The sequence below is a fragment of the Cataglyphis hispanica genome, chromosome 8 (genome assembly GCF_021464435.1).
Source record: "Cataglyphis hispanica isolate Lineage 1 chromosome 8, ULB_Chis1_1.0, whole genome shotgun sequence".
Lineage (NCBI taxonomy): Eukaryota > Metazoa > Arthropoda > Insecta > Hymenoptera > Formicidae > Cataglyphis > Cataglyphis hispanica.
Genome location: NC_065961.1, coordinates 2,257,764 through 2,278,621, shown reverse-complemented (window position 1 = coordinate 2,278,621; position 20,858 = coordinate 2,257,764). Strand labels below are relative to the sequence as shown.

At 35.9% G+C, this 20,858-nt stretch overlaps 1 protein-coding gene across 2 annotated transcripts; it reads right to left on the bottom strand.

Moving 5' to 3' along the window:
• Window positions 1-4,203: 4,203 nt before the first annotated feature.
• On the bottom strand, window positions 4,204-20,561 carry LOC126851388 (ATP-binding cassette sub-family G member 8). 2 transcript variants are annotated; one of them, XM_050595306.1, is made up of 8 exons: window positions 20,253-20,561; window positions 10,259-10,383; window positions 9,623-9,888; window positions 9,009-9,230; window positions 8,479-8,761; window positions 7,099-7,604; window positions 6,156-6,622; window positions 4,204-5,618 (listed from the first exon to the last, which is right to left on the bottom strand). In XM_050595306.1, the coding sequence occupies exons 2-8, from the start codon at window positions 10,369-10,371 to the stop codon at window positions 5,022-5,024; spliced, it is 2,454 nt and encodes an 817-aa protein (XP_050451263.1). In that variant the 5' UTR covers window positions 10,372-10,383; window positions 20,253-20,561; the 3' UTR covers window positions 4,204-5,021. The 2 variants fall into 2 exon arrangements, with proteins under 2 accessions (XP_050451263.1, XP_050451262.1); XM_050595305.1 differs by lacking the exon at window positions 20,253-20,561 and having other exon boundaries at window positions 10,259-10,398.
• Window positions 20,562-20,858: the final 297 nt, after the last annotated feature.

Here is a 20,858-nt window from a genome sequence, read left to right as displayed (position 1 = left end):
AGTGCATTGACGCGATGTAACGCACGGTAATTCGCACATTTTGATCTTCTCTTTTTTTTTCTTCTTTTTCCCTCTTTCTCTCTCTCTCTCTCTCCTCCTCCCTCCCTCCCTCCCTCCCTCTCTCTCTCTCTCTCTCTCTTGTTTTTATTATTTTTTAAAATTATTTTTTCTCTTATTTGTCTTATCAAGTAATATAGATTAAATGTTACTGTTTGCTTTATATATTTTTGTCTCGTGGAAATTTGCTTTCCATTTGCTCATTAGTTCAATTTATTTAATATAGAATAATTAAAATTAAATTCATTTCTATTAATAGAAAAAATTAATATAAATTTAATCTTTTCAACTTCAAAAATAATATCCTCGAAATTCTGAGAAGACAGAATTGACTCTGGCTCTGTTGAATCCTACTCATTCGTGAAGCTACGAAAACATTAAGAAACGCACAAAATGCGCCGCATAATCGAAACACGTGTCACCAAGGGTCGAGCCTTTGATTACTGGAGCTTAGGCGCATAAGCGTAAGCCAACATAAATTGCCGATTACCGTTGCAAACGGCCGCCTCCCTTGATGAAAGTAATTAAGCCCCGGCGCAACGTAGGCCGTGCACGACGATAATTCCTGGAAAAGCTCTCGCTCTCTCAGCTAATTACGTAAATCGCCGGTATAGCAGCTCTCCTCGAGAGCGAACGCGAGTGACGTTACAAACGCGGCGGAATCCGTCGTATCGTAATAATTCCATGGGCACGCGATGAACGAGTTTCTTGTGGACTCGTACAAAGGTCGATTCATTGAGAAATCAGCTTATGTACCAAGTGTTTCACAAGCGAAAGACTCCGACGAACGAAATCCCGCCATAAGTTACCCTTCTAACAATAAATCTACTTTGAAAATTAGTTTAACATTCACACGAAATACGGCTCATATTTTTTAATCTGCCGGAAATTCATCACACATCCGCCGAAAGACACGAGTCTCGTGTATAATTGGTCGCGTTACCTATGAAACATCTTGTATATTGAGCCTCAATTGATTCTACTCAATAGCTTCGCTTTATTTAGACTCGATATCCAAGCTCCGAATTCCGATATTCGCGTAGATAGAATCCTTTTTACGGGATTGGCACGCGACCTAATATACCTTGTATAATGTTACACAATATCGAATTTCCCTAATATGGCACGAAAGTGAGCCGTTGGATCTTTTGCAAGCAGCGATTGAGTATCGATTACGCTTCTATTAGAAACTTGATCATTTATGAATTTAATCAACTGTGCGGCTCGATTTTTTTAAATATTCTACGGATTATAAAACGATCTAGTATTTGTAAAATAAAATGGACATTATTAGTCTGGGTTGAATATAACGTTTGCATTTTTCTTCGCGTGCAAATTAAACTAATTTCGCGTTATTTGAATAATGAAAAATTCAAAGTTTAAACTCGCTCGAAAATCATACTAATTTTTTCTCTTTACGATATCACTGACATTTACCGACGATATTTCCCCAGTGTAATCATGCCGCCCATTTGTTCATAAAAGAGAAAAAAATTTAATCCGCACAAATATTATAAAAGAGAGAAAATTTAGACTTTTTTTCAAGTTCTAAAATTTAAATATTCTCCTTTAATAAACATCTCATTCACTTTTTGCTATGTCATGAAAAGATATCATGTAATTTTTCGCGTTGATGCGTGCAAAAGTGAAGGGAAAAAATGAGAGGAAAAGAGAGCGTCGTTTTACTTGATAAATTAATATTGGATACATATTATCAACAATATATAATTATCAGTAGAGATATTAATGATATCTCATGAAAAACATTTAATGTAATTTTCGCTCTAATTAGAATTCCATCGAAAATTATGCTGATATTTATGAAATGTACATTAAATAATGCAATATATATAATATATATAATATATATATATATATATAAGTAATGCGAGAATGCAATTATCGATGAAATTTTACTTTGCAGAGTAGTTCGAAAGATGAAGTATAGTGACAGATAAATACATTTTTTTCGAAATATCCATAATCTCGACGACAATCATGTGAGTTAAGAGTACATATATATGAATCAACGCGTGAATGGAGTTCTTCCATTCTTGCCGATTTTTATCCGTCATATCTGGTTGCACGATCGTTCGGTCGTTATCGTGCGACAGCGATAAGAGATCTTACTCGGCGAGACATGCTCGTCGGTCGAGTTCGACGAACGCTCTCGACAGCGTTAATTGGCGTAATTAATTGCAAACTCGATGAAAGTAAGCTTACATAAAAGTGAATTATCATTGCGACACTCGTGACGCGCAATTTCTATGACTGTGACGACAAGCGAGAGTTCGCAAAGATCAATTGCGATGAGCGATCGGATTATTCGACGCGATATAAAAGCAGCGGTCAAGCAATATTTAATCTTTTAAATGTCATTGTCTTGATTTACGTCCGTAAGATATGCTGCATATTGACCGAATAAAACTTCTAATCGAGCAGCCCACATTTGTAAAAGCGATGCTAAATGTGGAACACGCTATCGCGCGGCTAAGATTGGATCTGATTAAAACACGTACTCTCTTAAACTGAATCACTGAAAATGTCACTGATTAAAGCAGCGATATAAAATTTTGTCGAGCATCGGTAAATAATTTATTAATCTTCAGTGAAAACGGTCACACTTTGTTTTTTTGTTTCTCGCTTATGTTTTGCGGATTATAACAATAACATTTATTGAAAAATTGAACCTATTTGCAAAATGTGACTTTTAAAGCTTTTTCTATTTATTTTGGATTAATACTTTTTATAGGAGAAACCCACACACGCACATATCTGGAATGAAACACGTATTTAAATTCAGAATTATATATATATATATTATTTTTTACTTAAAATGTGATAAATTCATGTTAGAAAAAGAATGAACAATTTTTAGTCAAACTCAGAAATATTTCTCTATAATAAAATATATTGCTCTACAAATTTATTTTAAATATAATACTATAATGAGAGATACTCTATATGAAAGAGACACACATTTTAAAATATTTGAAATAACTACTACCAATAACTAATTCTTTAGTAAGAATTCACTGATTTGTAGTACACATCACTATTCTTATAACCGAGGCGCTATGAGTGAGTTATTCATTGCTCTTTTTTTCAATGAAAATACATTTATTCCATTTAAAAAAGAGAATATTAATTTTCTCTCCGCGAATTAAACGCGGAATAACGCGCGTGCACAAGTTTCTTAGAACTTTTAATAAAATAATAACGTAAGACTTACGTTAACAATGTATCGATGTAGAGACAAAAAAGCGAATCGTTCTTATTTTTAATCGCACTTTACATTTCTTAACATGCGTCATCCGCGAGATAAATTTGCTCCACGTGGTATCGATTTCTAATAAACGTCTAAAGCCCGCGTTTATTAGTCGCAAGCTCTTTATAACTTGATTTGCGTAGTACAGCACCTACGAAGGGTGGCAGTTTATCGATCTTAAAACAATCTGTGATGGAAATGCGAAAATGAACTTTGGCTATATGACATACGCGATTTTGATTTCTCTCATAAAGGATTCTCTTGTAACACTCAAGTCCGCTCCGCTGGATTATCGTATTTTTAAAAGATTCGTTAAATTGGCGTTTTTTCAAATATAAATATTCTCTTTGCTGATATCTTTATACATATTCCGATAAAAATTAATAATTATATGACAGGTATCTTCGATATCGGCGGCTACAATTTCTAGATGGAGCCTACGAACGGAGACTTGCTAATATGGAACAAATCAGTTATCTATTGTTGAATTGTTGTAGATACTATCCGCTGGTAGCAAAATTTCTTGCAGAAAATATCGATTTTATGTTTCGCTAATAAAAAATAATGAATCCAAAAAAATTCAGCCCGTTTGAAACAACCGAAAAGAATAATATTAAATCTTTTATCTCTACACACATTATAAATAGTTTTTTTAATGAGATATACATATATATATATAAATATAATTTTTTTTATTGTTTTTTAATTCTAAAAATTTTTCTTTTAAGAAGATCTGAAATAGTTATATGAATAAATAACATTTGTATTGAAATAATATATCATTACTACAAATTTTTACCGATCTAAGTTCGTGAAACAATAATACGCAATTTTTTTTTAATTTCAGGATATGTGTGGAATAAAAGAAAGTGGCAAAATTATTCATTTCATGAATATATTTAATACGATTACAACAATACGGTTAAGACAATATATAAAGTATTAAGCGTGTTTGTTGTATAAACGGCGGGCTCTGGTATGGGATAAGGTAATGTCTCGTTATGAGTTTTGTACTTTATATCGCCCGCGTGTCTACTCTGCGAGTCCCTAAAGCTTATTTCTTTAAAGAATCGCAATGGAGTAGACATTAATGAGACATTACGAGTGCGAAGTATGTAGATTGCATCGAGAGAGAGAAAGAGAGAGAGAAAAGCTCTATTCATTTATTAAAATCCTACTGTTAAAGTTTGATGAACAGGAAACCCAGATGGCATCGGCGATATCGCCGGTGTTCATCAAGATTTTAAATATCTTCCACTATATATAGGAAAATTCACGTGATAAGTTCAGTTTTTGAATTTTTCGGTCATACGCCACAAAAATAAAAATTTTTGATAAAAGATATCAAATAAACTACACTGTCGAAAATAATATTCAAGAAAACTATTTAAAAAATCTCAGTTTTCACAAAAATACTATTTATTTCAGCCATTTGGCACACTGAATTAATAAAACTATCTCAGAGAGCAAGTGATATATTTAAGACGTTTCATTGTCATAATCCAAAGAAATTATCGTCGCGCTTATATCTTTAATATGTGCTCTTCAATCTTTAAGAAATTCTAAAAAATTACTTTGACGAGAACAGCATTACGAGACGAAGAATGAAATTCTGCTTAAATCAACTTCACACAACTCACGAATTGTACATTGTCTCGATTTTATATTTTACGCGATTTCCTCTCGTGTAGTAGAATCAGGGTTTGTTTGGGGCGCTTCTGGGCCTCTTCGGCGTCGCGTATTTGACGCACAGGAAACCTAGAACGATCAGGAAGGCCATAATAGCCACACCGGTGCCCAGCCACAACTCGCCGCGTACATTCAGCTTGTCGAGAGCGACTTCGCGAAGGGCTAACGCGCCATCGGGTGGCTCGCACGCCGCCTGGATGATAATATCCTGCCGCTGAATCTGCTTGGGCCTACAGTTGGCCAGTTTACTCATGCTTTCGCTTCTGTGCAGACGCGGCAGCAGCAACGACAACGACCACTGCAACATGCTGATCTGCTGATACCACGACGGCAGATTATCCAAATGCAGAGTGACGCCCCCGGCCAGGCTCATCTCGCCCATCACCACGCCGGCGAACAGCGCTGCCAGGTACGTAGATTTACACACATGCGCGAAGAAGGTGCATATGAGATGCTGCAGCATCAGATACAGCAGACCGACAGCGAGGTAGTTCCATAGCGATGTCAGGTTCTCGTCCGGTACCAAATGCAGCCCCGACATGGCGAACGCCGGCGCCAGGTATATCAGATAAATTACGCACCAGGATGGTACGCCGCAGATGAGCTGAGAACAAAAAGCAATGTTAAATACTACTTATAGTACTTTCTCTAAAAATCTCAGACTTGACAATATCTTATAAATTATCTATATATTCTTTCTTTTTTCTAGATTAACAATATCTTGGACAATTTTTATGTAAATTACATTTACACATATATTAATCTTAATTATTTTATATTGCAAATTAAAATTAGAACATTTATTTTCTTATATTTGCTTTATATTACTTTAGTCATTCGCGAAGTTGTTTAAACATCTTAAAAATTATATTATAAAAGCTTTTAATATAACGAGAAAAAAGAAAATAAGTGTATATAAAAGGAGAAGTTTTTATAACTTGTTTATTTTATATCTTGCAAAAGAACATAGTAGATAATATATTATTATAATAAATAATATAATAGATAATAAATATTTTTAAAAGCTCATTCTTTTCAATAATTTTCTAAAAATTTTTTGAAACACTTACTCTCTTCAATTTCGCAAATCATATGTCTTTCACCAAGATAATTTTTGGAAGTTTGATAAACTTAAATTTACCTCTACGAGGATGTAAATAAATCTGCTGTACAATCCATCCCTGATATCTCTCTCTACGTTCGGCCTGCTGTTGGCTACGTCGCACATTGCTAGGAGGCTCAGAGGCCAGAAGAAAATGCCCAAGCTAGCATAATGATAGCCTATTCTGTCTCTCAGATATAAATTTGACTCGCTAGCAACGTCCCAGAATATTGCACCGAGTAGAATACTGAGCGACGCGGAGATTATGATTTTTCGCAGCAATCGCGTCAACGTCCATGGTTGACTGTAAATAAGCGTTCGCAATAATAACGCATAAATTTGCAGGAATATGTTGGGACCAGATCTCGAGGGCGGAAGCACGCCGGGTGGTCCAGGATCGCTGAGCGGAGGTAACCTCGTCCTGGCCAATTCCGCGAGATGATCTATCCTCTGCGAGGATTCGAGCATCGCTTCCGCCGATAAGTCATCCAGTGTCACTAAATCGACTGAAACAAAGAGAAATAACATTATTCGTATGTCTACATTTTTTTATTATTCTGCAAAACGATTTGTGAGAAACTCAATTTTTATTAAAATTTTAATTGCATAAAAAGATTTGTTCTTTTTTTTTTCCTATTACTTCGGAAATTTGACTAAAAATTTAGTAACTTTTTTGATTTCTTTTTGTAAGATAAAAATGATTTTCATATAAATCAGCAAATATTTATGTAATTTTTATTTTAGATAAAACGAGAAGAAATATATTTTCTGCAGAATCCGTTATATTTTTATCACAAAAAAATTAATTTAAAAATATTTAAAAATATATATCTTTTATTAATCATAATTGACAACAAATTCCTTTCTCTTTTGTTAAAAAAAAAAAAAATTTTCTGTGTTAAATTGTGTAATAATTTTCATCTAATAATTATCGTATTTTATTTGTGAGATTTAATCAAGATTATTTTTTTTTGTTACGTACGATAGTAATCGGACGGATTCTTGAACGGAGGACAGGGAAACTCGGCAAGCGCGAAATATGGCAGCATGTCTCTCCTAAGTCCGGAATACATGATCCGACCGCCGGAAGTGAGCGCGACCCTCGACACCATCGTCAGGATCTCGTACGTGGGCGGATGCAACGTGAGGATGACGAGCCGCTGACCGCGGCTAGCCCACTGCCTCAAATACTCGATCAAGAAAAAGGCATCGAAGATGTCCAGACCATGAGTGGGCCTGTCCAAGACGAGGACGTGCGAATCTTGTAACAGGCGACAAGCTAAAGCCAGTCGTCGAGCTTCGGAAGTCGTCAGAGTATTCACAAGGCAGTGCTTGGTCGCCTCCAAGCCGAGCTCCTGCAGGACGGCCTCAGCTTCGAGCGCAGTGGTGTTGCGGCCGCCTCTCAACAACATGTAGAAACTGAGAGTTTGCTGAGCCGTCAGTCCGGGACTCAAACCACTCTCCGTTGGAAGGTAAGCGACACGGGATCTGTTTTGATTTGCGACATTAATAATCAAACGAGCCACTCTAATAAAGGAGATATTATTTTAAATTAAATATGTATACAAAAATATTCAAATAATTTAATATTAAAATTATCAACTTTATATAATTTGGCGAATATCTTAATCGATATCCAAAGAATCGCACGAATCTGAATATAAAAATAATTTGCGAAGCGCGAGATTTATCGTAATTTTATATAATGAGCATTACACAAGGCAAGAGGAAAATAAAAGCCAAGAATTGAATATTCTCATGCAATAAAAATTAACACATATTTTTGATACGTACGTAAAATTGTTTAAATAATACAAAACTGAAAAGTTACGCAAGATTAAATGTGAAGCAATAATGACGGAAGCGACAATTGATGCGATAATTGAATAATGAGCACTGCTTGTTATTCAACTTATTATTCAACTACATAAAAATTTGCATGCTAATACTCTTTCGCTGGTTACTACTTGCTAGTTATAGCCTGTTTCGCTAATGTCGTTTACCGTTACAGCCATGATTAACTAATTTTTTTTTCTACCTGGATCGTAGCCAGCGCTATGATCTAGAAAGAAACGAAGAATGAGTCAAGCTGCAATTACCACATATTATTGAAATTGGCCATAAAAAAAAATCTCTTATTCTTACTTTTACTTCATTTATATATGCATAAATATATTATAATTTATAAATCAATTGATCCATCTTTATTGTGAAAAATCTTAGAACAAGATTAAAATTTACGGGGCAAATAAAATAAATTTTTCTTTCACGAAATAACGCTATCAATCGTGCAACATGCCTAGTGACTCACTGCCGCGTACTACAGGAAAGCGTACCATACATGAAGAAGATTAGAAAGTACCTCAGAGTACGTGCCGATACCGATCTTCCATTGAGCAGAATATCGCCCCGCTTTATACGCCTTCTACCCGCGATTGTCTCGACGATTTGCGTGCCTTCTTTCTCGGTAGTCGCCATGATGGCCAGCACCTCGGCGGCACCGGCCTCGAGGGTAATACCGCGAAGAAGCGGCAGCCCGTCCGAGCCCGCGGCCTCCACACCCCGCAGCTGCAAATGAGGATGCTGCAACGGCACTGGTCTCAATGGCAGTATGTAACTTTCCGGTCCTAGGATACCTGGATGTCCTGTCAAACGATCACGCATGATACTTCGGACTCACTTTGCCATTCAAAATTTAACAATTTTTTTGTAACGTAAGGAAGATGATGCGAAACGCGCAATCATCGCGATGATAAAAGCTTCGCAATAGAAAGAAATCGATTTAAAGAAAAACAAAAAATCTTGAGCTTTAAGTAATCTTATTTGCTTAACGTCTCTTAAAATAAATCTAAAGATCGTAATTCTCTCTCTCTCTCTCTCTTTTTCCCGCACCATGCGTTATGTATCCAGGATCGATCGGCGCGATGCTGTGCCGCCGATTGGTCCTGACCGCGCTCTGCAGAAGATTAGCCTCGCTGGCACTTCTTAGCCTCGGATGATCCCTCGCGATAGTTAATTGAGAGTGTGTTTGCTCTCTCGGGACCGCATGGACGTGCCTAAAGTCCGGATCGCTTCTAGCTGATCGCATAACTGATGACGAGTGCATCGGAACACCTGAATTTGGAATAATTCATGAAAAAGAAAATATCCTTATCAATATTTGAAATATCATCATTCGAGAAACTTTAATAAATTTTTTATAATTTTTATATATATTATTATATTATAATATTGTACATATGTATATAATAATGTACAAAAATTAAAATAATTTTTATATATTACTTTACATATTTTATCTTTATATATTACTTATCATTTATTTCAGATATTCTGAAAATAGAATTCTTTAATAATAATTAAAGAATACCATAGAAAAAAATGAGATTTAACTTATAATATACATATATAAATATAACAAAAAATATGTACAGTTATATAATAGAAGAGATATCCGTTTTAAATCTCATAATATATTCGTCGCATATAAAGTGTATGATGCGTACCTGCGTGCGATACGCGTCGTCCTTCCTCGCTGGAATCGTAGCCGCTGGAGCCATCGCGATTCCGCGAGCTGGGTGGCAGGACGCGCGGCAGGCCGAATTTTAAATAAGTATAGGAATTGTTGGCAAGTGGGCTCTTGGGGCCGTATCGCGGATGTCGCAGAATGCTCTGCACCGTGGAGTCGCGAAGTTGGAAATTTCCATAAGGCAGCGGCGATTTTTCGGCCGAGCCGAGCGCGGAATCCGTGAAATCCGAGTTCAGGTTTTGCCTGGGAGAATATTTTTATAATATAAATTTTATAATATTAAAAAATAATATTATTATTATATAAAAAATACAAATGCGAATAATGCTATTACTCTTCTTAATTTGTCAAAGATTCTCTGTTGCTTACTGTTGCTAATATTCATTACATTTGAAAGAAAGATATATTTGTAATATAATAATGCCATGTATAGTGCCATATATAGTGCGCTGTAAATGAACAAGCCCGACAAAGCGATTCTTTTTACGTAGTATGTCGTAAAAAAAATTCACTGTGGGCATTCGCTTTGGTGTTCCGCCTCCAGTGAGGCTCAAATTGGACGATGTACGACGTAGATTACACACGCTTCCACTTTAAGTACAAGTGTGTTCACCTGTAAATCGACCATGCGTGCAAATCCTCGCTGGCTGGCGGCTCCAGTCCCCTGGTGTCTAGAGCTCCCGGCACCGAGTATCTTCTCTCCAGCTCCCAAGCTTCCGAGCCCATATTTTCCGGTGACTGCGCAGAGATCATAGAAGCGATCGGTTAAATCCCCGTGAATAAATGTTAATAAGAAAATGTTTTGTTCTTTCTTATTTTAATTACCACGCCTTAGTGCCGCTGAAAGGAAAAGTCAGCAAAAAGAACGCTCTCTTTCACGAGTATTTTTGTCAAAGATCGAAAATTGAAGCGATCACTATTTTATTATAATTTTATACAAAACTATTTATATATAAATAGGGCAAAAAAGAAAAAAATATTGAAGAAACATACGGTTACAAAATTGATGGAATGTTTTTAATATATTTATATAATTTTTAATATAAAGGGAAAAGGGAGGAAGAAGAAAGAGAGCAAGTACGCAAAGAAGAGATTTTTATATACTCTATTATAAAAATATTAATAATATATTTCTAAAATAATATTTTTTTTCTAAATAATTTTTTGACATTGTATATAATGTAATGCTTTTACTTTTGAATCTTACTTTTACAATCTTATGAGACTTTTCATAAAATCTCATTGATATGAGAATTCTATTATAATTTCTGTGCTGAAAAAAAATTGCTTAATGTCGATGTGTATTCGCGACGAGGAGATAAATTAAATTGAGAATATGAAAAAGGAAAACGTTCATACAACGAATATCTCCTCATGTAAAAAATCCTCTAATACATTTGGTGTGGATTTATCGCTATTGCCTCCGCAAGGCTGTCCGCGCCCGATCAAATTTATCGCATAAGATAAGTCGGGGAGGCTGTTATTAAAAGATCCCTGCATGTACAAGAAGGAATTCTCTTCCTTCGCCGTACATCTACTCGGCTCATCCTGGAAAGTCCTGCGGTACCTGTGGCCGGAATAACGACGATTTGCCTCACAAGCAAGAGCGTCGAGGTAATTTCAAAGGCGCGCCGATTATTTGCGCGGCTCCTTGGAATGCCAGCGGCGTGATTCTCAGCGATTATACACCGTGTCCGAATATAACCACATCCATCACCGCGATTTTATAGCAGATTTATTTCTTCTATTCGAGAAAATCAAGGAAATATGAGAAAGATAAAGGAAGGGAGATTCTTTGTAAGGAAAAAGAAAAGAGAGAAAGAAAGAGCTAGGAAAGAAAAAGACTGTGATATAAAATTTCAATAAAGGCCAATTGTAGGCTTCATCGTATCATCTAGGAATGCTCCGCGTTTCCTTCCCTATATTAAATTATAGTATAGCAATTTTTCACGTACAAGAAAGATGCAATATAATATTTCTTCTCCTAAAAAATTCGAAACTTTTTCAATAAGTTGCACGACGCGTTCTTCCTTCAGATTCTTTCTACCGATAAAGAACTGAAGATGGAAGTATCGTAACGGAGTTTCTGGCCGAACAAAGAAATACGGCCTCGTCGAATTTTATCGCGATGTAGCAAATTGTTCTTGTGCTTGCGCTCGATCGTCCATAAGAAAACGCGGGGGTGCAGAGAATGCATCTTCAATACACACTGTATAATATCGATGTATGTTTACCTGCGTGCCTCTGCATTGTTAAGCATTTACAAATTCTTTCTCCTGCTATGTTATTTTATAGCTTAAATAATTTTTATTCTTAATCATTAAAATACTTTCAAGCAATTTGCATTTTTGAAATTTTGGAAAATTCATAAAAGACTTCATGTTGCAGTGTAATATCAACTTTATCACGCTATTATTTCAGGAAGCAGTTGCGTTCGCGAGTTTTACAAAGTAAGTGTGCCTCGTGGTACATATAAGTGTGATTGGCGTAAATATACAGGAGTCTGTGGTAATATCGTAGTGTATATAACAGTACGTTTAATGACGCAATTACGAAAAGCGGTGCGGCAAAATGTCAGGTGGCTACCGGAGCAGGCTTTAAATAGTCGAGGAGTTGATAAATTCTAGTTTATGTATTTCATCTTTCTTTTTACCGCGACATTCTAGATTGATTACGATATTGAGACACAAGCGAATAATACTTGTTTTCTTGCAAAATCTCACCGACATACACCTAGGCGTTGATAACTCGTTAGATGACATTATTATGGACTTTCTCCGTATATAAGGTCTCGCATCCTTAATTTGTCGCATCTCACATAACTGGATATTTTTTTCCTGTCGTTATAATAGTTTCCGGTTTTACTCAAATTGACGGTTTACAAATTTCTTAAAAAAAAAATACTGTGTACATTTATTATTTTAGTCTTTTTTATCTTAACATTTTATTTTATTATTTAATTTTATTATTTAATCTTTATATGTTTTATTACAGCTTTTTTTATCGTATCACGAATAGATTTTATGCAAAGCGCGCTTGAAATGCATTTAAAATTCACATTTATGTGTGTAAAAATTTTTTTCTGAGAGAAGGTGTGACCATGTTGTATTATTAATTTTTATCCGTCTTTTTACTATTCAATTTTATCTTTATGCTTGTATATTACAGTCTTACATTAATGTTTTAATGTATTACTTTTATTTCTTTCCCACCTTTATATATTATTTTCTAGCACTTTATAAAGCTTATCTTTATTATACTTTCTGCTTAATTGCCGATATTTTTTAATTACGTTTCCTGTTTATTGCATCGCATTGCGCCGATAGAATCACAAGCAGCTATCAGAGATTCATCACGTTATCGGATAAGCTCGAAGTTGTAGCGCCAGGTAGCCGGTCGTGAGGATATCATCGGCATTCACGCGAGAAAACGCGTGTATACGTTTGTCTCGAAGATGAACACAGCATCCCATTTAACGGTGGTGTTCGCGACCTAAAAACGCGGCCCGCACCTGTTTAATGACTTTTCGTCGTGCGAACGCACGCTTATATCTTTGACACGTCGCGCGAAGATCCGTTTCGTATCGGGTGGTCAAATAACGCGTATTCCGCATCGTAAAAGCGTTACGTCCGGACGTGAAAATCGATTCGCGACGGAATAATTAGGAATCTCGATGTTACAAGAATACTTTGATAAATTCTCTAGAGTGGAACAGTTCTCTCACGCTTATAGTTCCATCTTGATGAAATTTCTGCAAGAGTGGAGCACGCACGAACGACCCGATTAAAAGGATCAAGGTTGTTAATCTTAGCAGCGCCAATTACAACAATCTCCATTATTCTCGAGGTTAACATCGAATTCTATAGTCGTATCGCTTTAATGAATTTCGGTGTGTTTGCCGAGGATATCTCACCGCGCGAGTTTCGCGCAGACCGTGTATCGAGAGACGTTCATCGGAAGACGAGATTAAATTAATTAGAGGTGTCTGTGAGAGAGAGCCGGCCTCGCTCATTTTATCTCTCTCGGCGTCGATGCAAATGGAACAACGTTATATCGCGGATCGATGATTTCAAGCTACCTGAGAATCGCGGTAAGAAACGCATACATAAACCATCTGCTTCATTGGTGCGACGACAGGTTTTAATTTATCCCCGCGTATGTGTTAGTTTGCGGTATGCGAACTGTGTTCATGTTTCCGAGTTCCAAGCGAGCGCGAAAATGTATCGGGTGTCCGGCGAATATGTATCCAATGTTTATTGAATCATCACGTAAGTTTATTATAAGTATATAAAATCGTCGCCTTAATGAAAATATTAATGATAAAAATCTTTCTCGCATAATTAGATTGAATCTGTTATGCGTATACAATTATTATATATGCCGAGAAATTTATTGTAGGATCATAAAAATTCTAGCATTTTGTTTTACATGATTCGCTTTACGACAGAGATTTTAAACATGCCGATCAAGTATATTACATAGAATTCTTTAAGTATGTCGTTTATGTTACTTATAATAGTTTAAGATCGCGTTAACGCAGATGTTATATTTATGTCGCCAAATGGAATGCGCAAAATTACATAATAACCCGTTTTGAAGCGAGCAATTTCAAACAACATTCCGGATGATACAAGGCACATTTCTATTTGCCAGATGCTGATAGGATGACATCTCTTTACCTCTCGTCCAGGAGTTTCCCGTTAGAAATGACTCATCAGCGAGTCCCTTGTATGAAACTGAGCTGGCTCAAGAACATTCACGAGGCTGTGCCCATCCGTGAGAACCGACAAGGTTGAAATCGCGCATTGCCTTATCAAAAAGAAAAATAACAGAATGCTGAGAGTGCTGTTTGCTGGGGCTATGATTTCCAAAACGAAAATAAATTATTTATATTTTACTGGGGCGATCTTTCAATTTTAGAGATAAATTTTAAGACAATCGTTTCTGAGTTTCGCAAATTTGAGACTTGCAGATTTTTTCTAGACAAGAAGCTTAAGAATAGAACATCATATCATACGACGCACACTATGTGCATCGAATTAATTCGCACAAAAATAACTGTGATATCTTTCGCGATGTCATCGTAACGAGGACTGCGATGTAACACGTGTTCATCGGTGAAGTCATCGATCAACGGATCAACCAAAGTCTCTCCTCTTCGTTACAAGCATTTCTGCTGTACACTTACAAACAGCTGGCATTTTTAACTGACGAATACAAGTAACGGCACAGTCTATATTCTATCCAACTTCATAAAACTTTGCATAATTAATTAATTTCGAAGATTTATCGAGGAGTCTATTATCGCTGGCATGTCAAAATATCTCGAAATAACAGGCAACTAGAAAAAAGAATGAAAAAATTATAATAAATAGGTGTCCAATAAGGAATAGAACGATATTATAAAAACGATTCATTTTTCGCTAGAATTTTTTAAAAGGCCCAAGATAAAAAAACCAAAATTTTGTAATATAATTCAGAAGACAAATGTAGCGACGTTACAGAAGATAAAACAATAAAAATAATAAACGAAAAGAAATTATGCGTTTTTGCGTCAGAGTTGATGAAAGAGGATTTCTGGACACGATATAAATCATCGGTCGCAGATTCTCTCCGGGGTCTCTTCGTGTCATTGCATTGAGCAAGCGACTTGTTTGAATAGCGCCTATATTATCGTACCCGCATACGAAAGAGAAAAAAGTCTGCGGGTTTGCAAGCACGATCGTCTCGTCACGTCGCGTCGTCGCCTGCAACGACAATGGGCGTAGGTTCCCGCTGAGCGATCCTTCCTTGGTCTCACGATCGTGCGTGGAATGATTAACCTAACCCATGCATTACTGGACGGGGGATATTATGGACTCGGGGCTAACATGTCTCATTAAAAGACGCCTCGGAAAATGAAGAGAGAAGATCTATCTCGCGGTATAAAGAGATATATATATATCTTGCAATTAATTTGATATAATGCTATGCTATTAAATCGTCTCTATAATAAGAAGTCGCGTACGAAATGCATTTAATTATTTTTTATATGCGATACAAATTCAAATTCTAATAAATATAACGCACGTGAGGCGGGAATTTTTTCGATCTGCATCGACGAATGTGTCTCACAGAATGTTTTCTTTTTCGAAAAGGCAAGTTTCCAGATGCAGAAACCGGCTTGTCTTGTGGTATTTCAAACGCAACTTTTTCAGCGTTTAAACACCTCGAGAGCGCGTAAAATGTGATATTTAATGTGCATACGCACATGGCTATTACAAAGTATAATATACCGGTGTAGAACCGAATCGGTGTGTGCTTATGTACTTTTCAATTTGCGTAACGCGGTGATTTTTGCGGGCGGTCGATAAAGCCGCCTCTTGCGCGGCCCGGTTAACTGTTCATTTGCATATCCCGTTTCTGCAACAGTTGTATCGAGCGACGACCGTGCGATTTTGCGGTATGAATTCTCCATTAAACGTTGTCCGCCGCGAACGGCGTTTTTGTCGGCGTTTAATATCGTATCCGCGAGAGAGAAGGAAAGTGCGCGCGATGGTAGCGGTGAGATGTTCATAAAGGCCGGCGATGATACGCTCGGAAAAACGGGTCTTATACCGCACACGCACCTGAGCATGTCGAAAGCAGGCGGAAAGTGACGTCCAACATCATCTTTGTCGGACGTAACACGGCTGCGGCTACGCGCAATATAAAATCGCCTGGAAAAATCGCCGGTCGCGTGATCGCGCTATTACGGCCATCGCGAAATCGCATCGCGATTCTGAATACATAGTCACGCTGTTTAATGTAATCGGAGGAACAAGCGATTGAAAACGAGAATGTTTTGCTGACATTGGATACGATGCAGATACCTGCATGATTCTTTCTTTAAATCATGTCAAATATATATATTTTTCAATTTTATATATTTAATATAAAATATAATATTTTATTTATAATACTACAATGTTATATTTAATAAAATATTTTTTTTTACGTTTATAAATTAAAATATTTATAAACATAAAGAAATAATAAGATAGTTTATATTGCAATATACGGGCACGAGATTCCGACTTTTATAGTTTACCAACACATTGTGAAAGTTAGAATCTTAACAACACTGATAACTATCGTGGATTATTTTTATTATGACAATGTAAATGGATAAAAAATGGGATTGTAAAAAGTATCAAAAGTGAACTTGCGAGTGCGATAATTGTTTCTGCATAGCTTTATTTATTTACATTCTTATTTTCTTTCAGAAATTATATTTTTTAAAGTATTTTATTATTTCGGCATTACACAAAATACCCGAATTTCCCCATAAATCTAGTTTTCTATCTTCTTTAAAGAGCAGATTATCTTTATCAAGCAAATTTATTTTTAAACATTTATATTTTATAATCTAAAACTTAAAATAATAGCAATTTTTTAAATTAAGATATTTAATCAATGTTAATCTAAATTTATTGAATTATATTACTTTATATTAGCACGGTGAGATGTGCTAAATTAATACCTTAATTGCATTATGAAAAACTGAAATTTTAATTTTATCTCAAGCTGCTCAGTTGAAATGATTTTAATCTTTTTAGGTACACGAAAATTATAAGTTACGATCGCGAAATGCCTTTGCTTATATTTGGGAATTTCTCGACTCACAGCCGAGACAACGGAAACGATATCTCGATTTCATGATCTCTAGAATCTACTGTGAGATAATCCCACGGACTGATTTCTATACCTACATGTGTACGCCAGTCAACCGTGCACGCGTGTCCATGTACCTAAATAAAGTGTACATCGTAGCCTAGATCGTACAGTGTTACAGGCATAATTATCCGCGCACGCAATACACGATTGTAGAAACTGTGGTGGAAAGTCTACGTTCCGAAAATCGTTGAGATCCACATATCGCGTGTAAAACGAAATTCAAACGATTCGAAATGCATTCATAGTTAATTATCTCCATTAATTAAACGTCATTAGTTTTAGGATTTCAATTTTAGGCAAAAAAAAAACATGTGTTCTACATGCATTTCTGCTTGTCTTACCTGCTATTAACATTTCTTAATAAGAGGTAAAAATTAAGAAAAGTAACATATGTATAATTGTGATAAGAACGATCATTAATTAATCGAATAATAAAGTTCCGATTTTTTTTTAAAAAGAGAAACTTCAATATACGAAGTGAAATCAGATCAGATGATCGGGAAGATGATATGTACTTCAGTAAAAAAATATTTTTATATTTTTCTCTAATATATCTTTACTTGCTCTTATTATTCTAACAATTACTTATATTAAACAAAAGTAGATAATATTTTTATTAATATTTCATTAATATAAATGTATGCTGTCAACCATAAAAATATTACACAACACGGATGAATATCGACAGCACTTTTACTACTTAATTACAAGCAATGATGAATAACCATCGAACCGCAAAACTTCATCGGAGAATGCAGGATATAAGCGAGGTCAGTTGTTAGATTTTTCAATATTCCATTGAGGCAATCTTCGAAGCCCCTTCTCCTATTTGCCTGCCCCTCCGCGAACAGAAAGAGAGGACGCAAAGGAGGAGAGGGAAATAATTGAAATTGCAAATCACTCGCGCGAAGAATCGCATCGCGTTCGAGGAAGTATCGAAGAGCACTCCCGTGTGCGCTCATTAAAGTCACCAATCGTGACTTCGCGATTTCGCGAAGGGACTGTCATCGTAATGAGATTGTCGATCGCGATACAATTTGTATATTTACGTTTCGACATATCCGCCCCAAAGTATCCTCATCTCTTTCCGCTTCGCGATTACTCGCCGCTTGTAGGCTGACAGCCTTGCGTCGCTAAAATGAGGAAATGCGCGGAATGCGACGAAAGAATTGACGACTCAGATCGCATGCGCTTTTGCTTTTCATTTATGAAAGAAAACACGTCTTGGGAAATATGAATAAAGATATATATGAAATAACGAGAAGGGTGTAAATAAAAGAAACTAAAGTCTTTGTTTTTCCGAGTTAATTGATTGCAAAATTAAATTACTTTAACAGAAATTTTTAATGTTAATGCTTAATTACCAATTCCTTGCTTAATTGGTTTAAAAGTTAGAAACTCGAAAGGAAAGCACAATAGTATATGTATATATCTCACGCAAGATTTTTACTAAAGAAAGAATAAAATTATAAAATTTTTCTACATATAAGATTAAATCTCTAGACTAAAAAATCGTCCAGTGATTTTGATATATTTTTTCCGGTTGAATTATAAAGTTATATAAAGTTTATTATTATTTGCTCTGCCAGCTCCTTTTCTGAAATCCAAAAAAAAAGAGTTCTTGAACTACATTTTTGCGTTATACGATACAAATCGGGAGCTTTCAGCGTTCGTGACTTAATCAATTAATAATCCATTCATTCCCAAGAAAGTAAGACATTATCTTCGCATGTAAAACAAGTAGAAATAGTGGTTTCATGCGCACTCATAGTAAAAAATTATGCGCTGTTATAATTTAGATTAGAATATAATGAAATATGAGCCTTGTATGCGTTTTGTAGGTATAAGATATTTTATGATTTCTATGACAAAAGAGATAAAGAGGTATAAAAAATTATTTTTTATATTTATTTATATTATATTTTATACGTTTTATACACATTATATTGTGTATATCAAGTTTTTATTAATGGATTAGAATAAATTGAAAGAGAAAGTAAATTTATATTAGTAGTTTTTTAAGTGATAGAGCATTATAAGATAATATATGTAAATGTCATGCATTTCTGTTGTCGCATTTTTAAGGATCACTTGTCGATCAGTGGGTCGCGCGTTCCGCTTCCTTAAGGAAAAAGTATGTACTTATGAAATAGCTTAACTTGCGCGGCATGCGAGCTTTTAATTCATGGTTCAACGATGAGGAAACCTGATTTTGCATAACGAGAAAGACTCGCCGGTACCGGTGAAAGCAACAAGTGATTAACAACGCGTCCTTTTTTCTTTTTCGAAGGCGGCTAATTCGCTTAGATTCTGAATAGCATTATGATATGTTTTCATTTTGGAAAATTGTGACATATATTGCACAGTGGAAATTTTTTTGTGATCTTATAATTTATATTTTTAATTCATATTCAAAGTTATTGTACATGTTATGCAAATGCGAGAAAATCAATTGTAGTCCTAAATATAAATGTCCATGAGATGAATCTCATGGACATTCAAATATAGAATAATATATATAATTAAAATCACACCACCTGCACGAGATTATATCACGTAATAAAATATTTTTTACAGATCGATCAAATCTAAACACGCAATAAAAGCAAAAAAAAAAAAAAAATTGAAAAATAAATTTTCCTCGATACTATCGATGAGAACGAGTCTATTTTTTGGAATAGTGCTTCAAATCCTAAATTTTCTATTTAGCGACCAAAATAGAATACATGAAATTTATTTTTATTCGATCCAGGAATGCATCAATCAATATCAAAACATGGAAGGCATGGAATAAAATTTTGTGAACAAATTCGTAAAATACGTGCACGAAATGTTCGACGCGACGCTCACCGCAAAGACGAAGAGGAGAAGGAAAGAGACTGCGCCGCATGATCTCCATGACAATGACTCACCGGCTATGTATTCGCGTTGGGCCTTCAACCTTGGAAGCTGATCGAGTCACGACGCTGGTGACGACGCTGCTGCCTCCTCTCCATGCCGGCCATCGATTCTCCCAGGTGAGAGATCCGCACTTTTCGCAACAAGACGCACTTCTCGCGCGTGAGGAAACGATCTCTCCCTCTTTCTTTTTTTTCTCGTCACCCGCGACGCTACCGACGTCGTCGATTATTCCTTATCCGAGAAAAGTCCTCCAGCAGCGTTTGGCGATCGCGAAGCGCCGGGCATCGCGCGACTCACCGGAGTCCTGTCCGAACGCTGGCCTGCCGCCGCTGACGGACGGGCCCGCCGAAGCCCCCACGAGTTTTCTCCCCTCCGGGCCCCCACGCGTGCCCCACCGTCGGCTTTGCCAAGTTTGCAATGGCGTGAACTCGCTTCTGAGTTTCAGATTTATGATCATCCAGTCTGCGGATTATCCTTTTTGCATATTATTTTTTGCATTTTTTGATTTCTTTATATTTCGCTATCTTTTCGCGCATTTTACACGCGGAAAGTGTATTCGATTAACGAGGAATAGTTTTAGAAGAATATAGCTTCAAAGAAATAAGATAAAATAGAAT

What these genes read in the sequence shown, in the direction of transcription:
- LOC126851388 (XM_050595305.1), bottom strand. Translation starts at nt 10,398, where the DNA reads ATGATCTCTGCGCAGTCACCGGAAAATATGGGCTCGGAAGCTTGGGAG. An exon ending in GTATCGGCACGTACTCTGAG is followed by an intron (nt 7,605 to 8,478) that starts GTACTTTCTAAT and finishes AAATCAAAACAG; the next exon opens with ATCCCGTGTCGCTTACCTTC. An exon ending in TTATTTACATCCTCGTAGAG is followed by an intron (nt 5,619 to 6,155) that starts GTAAATTTAAGT and finishes TTTTGTTCTCAG; the next exon opens with CTCATCTGCGGCGTACCATC.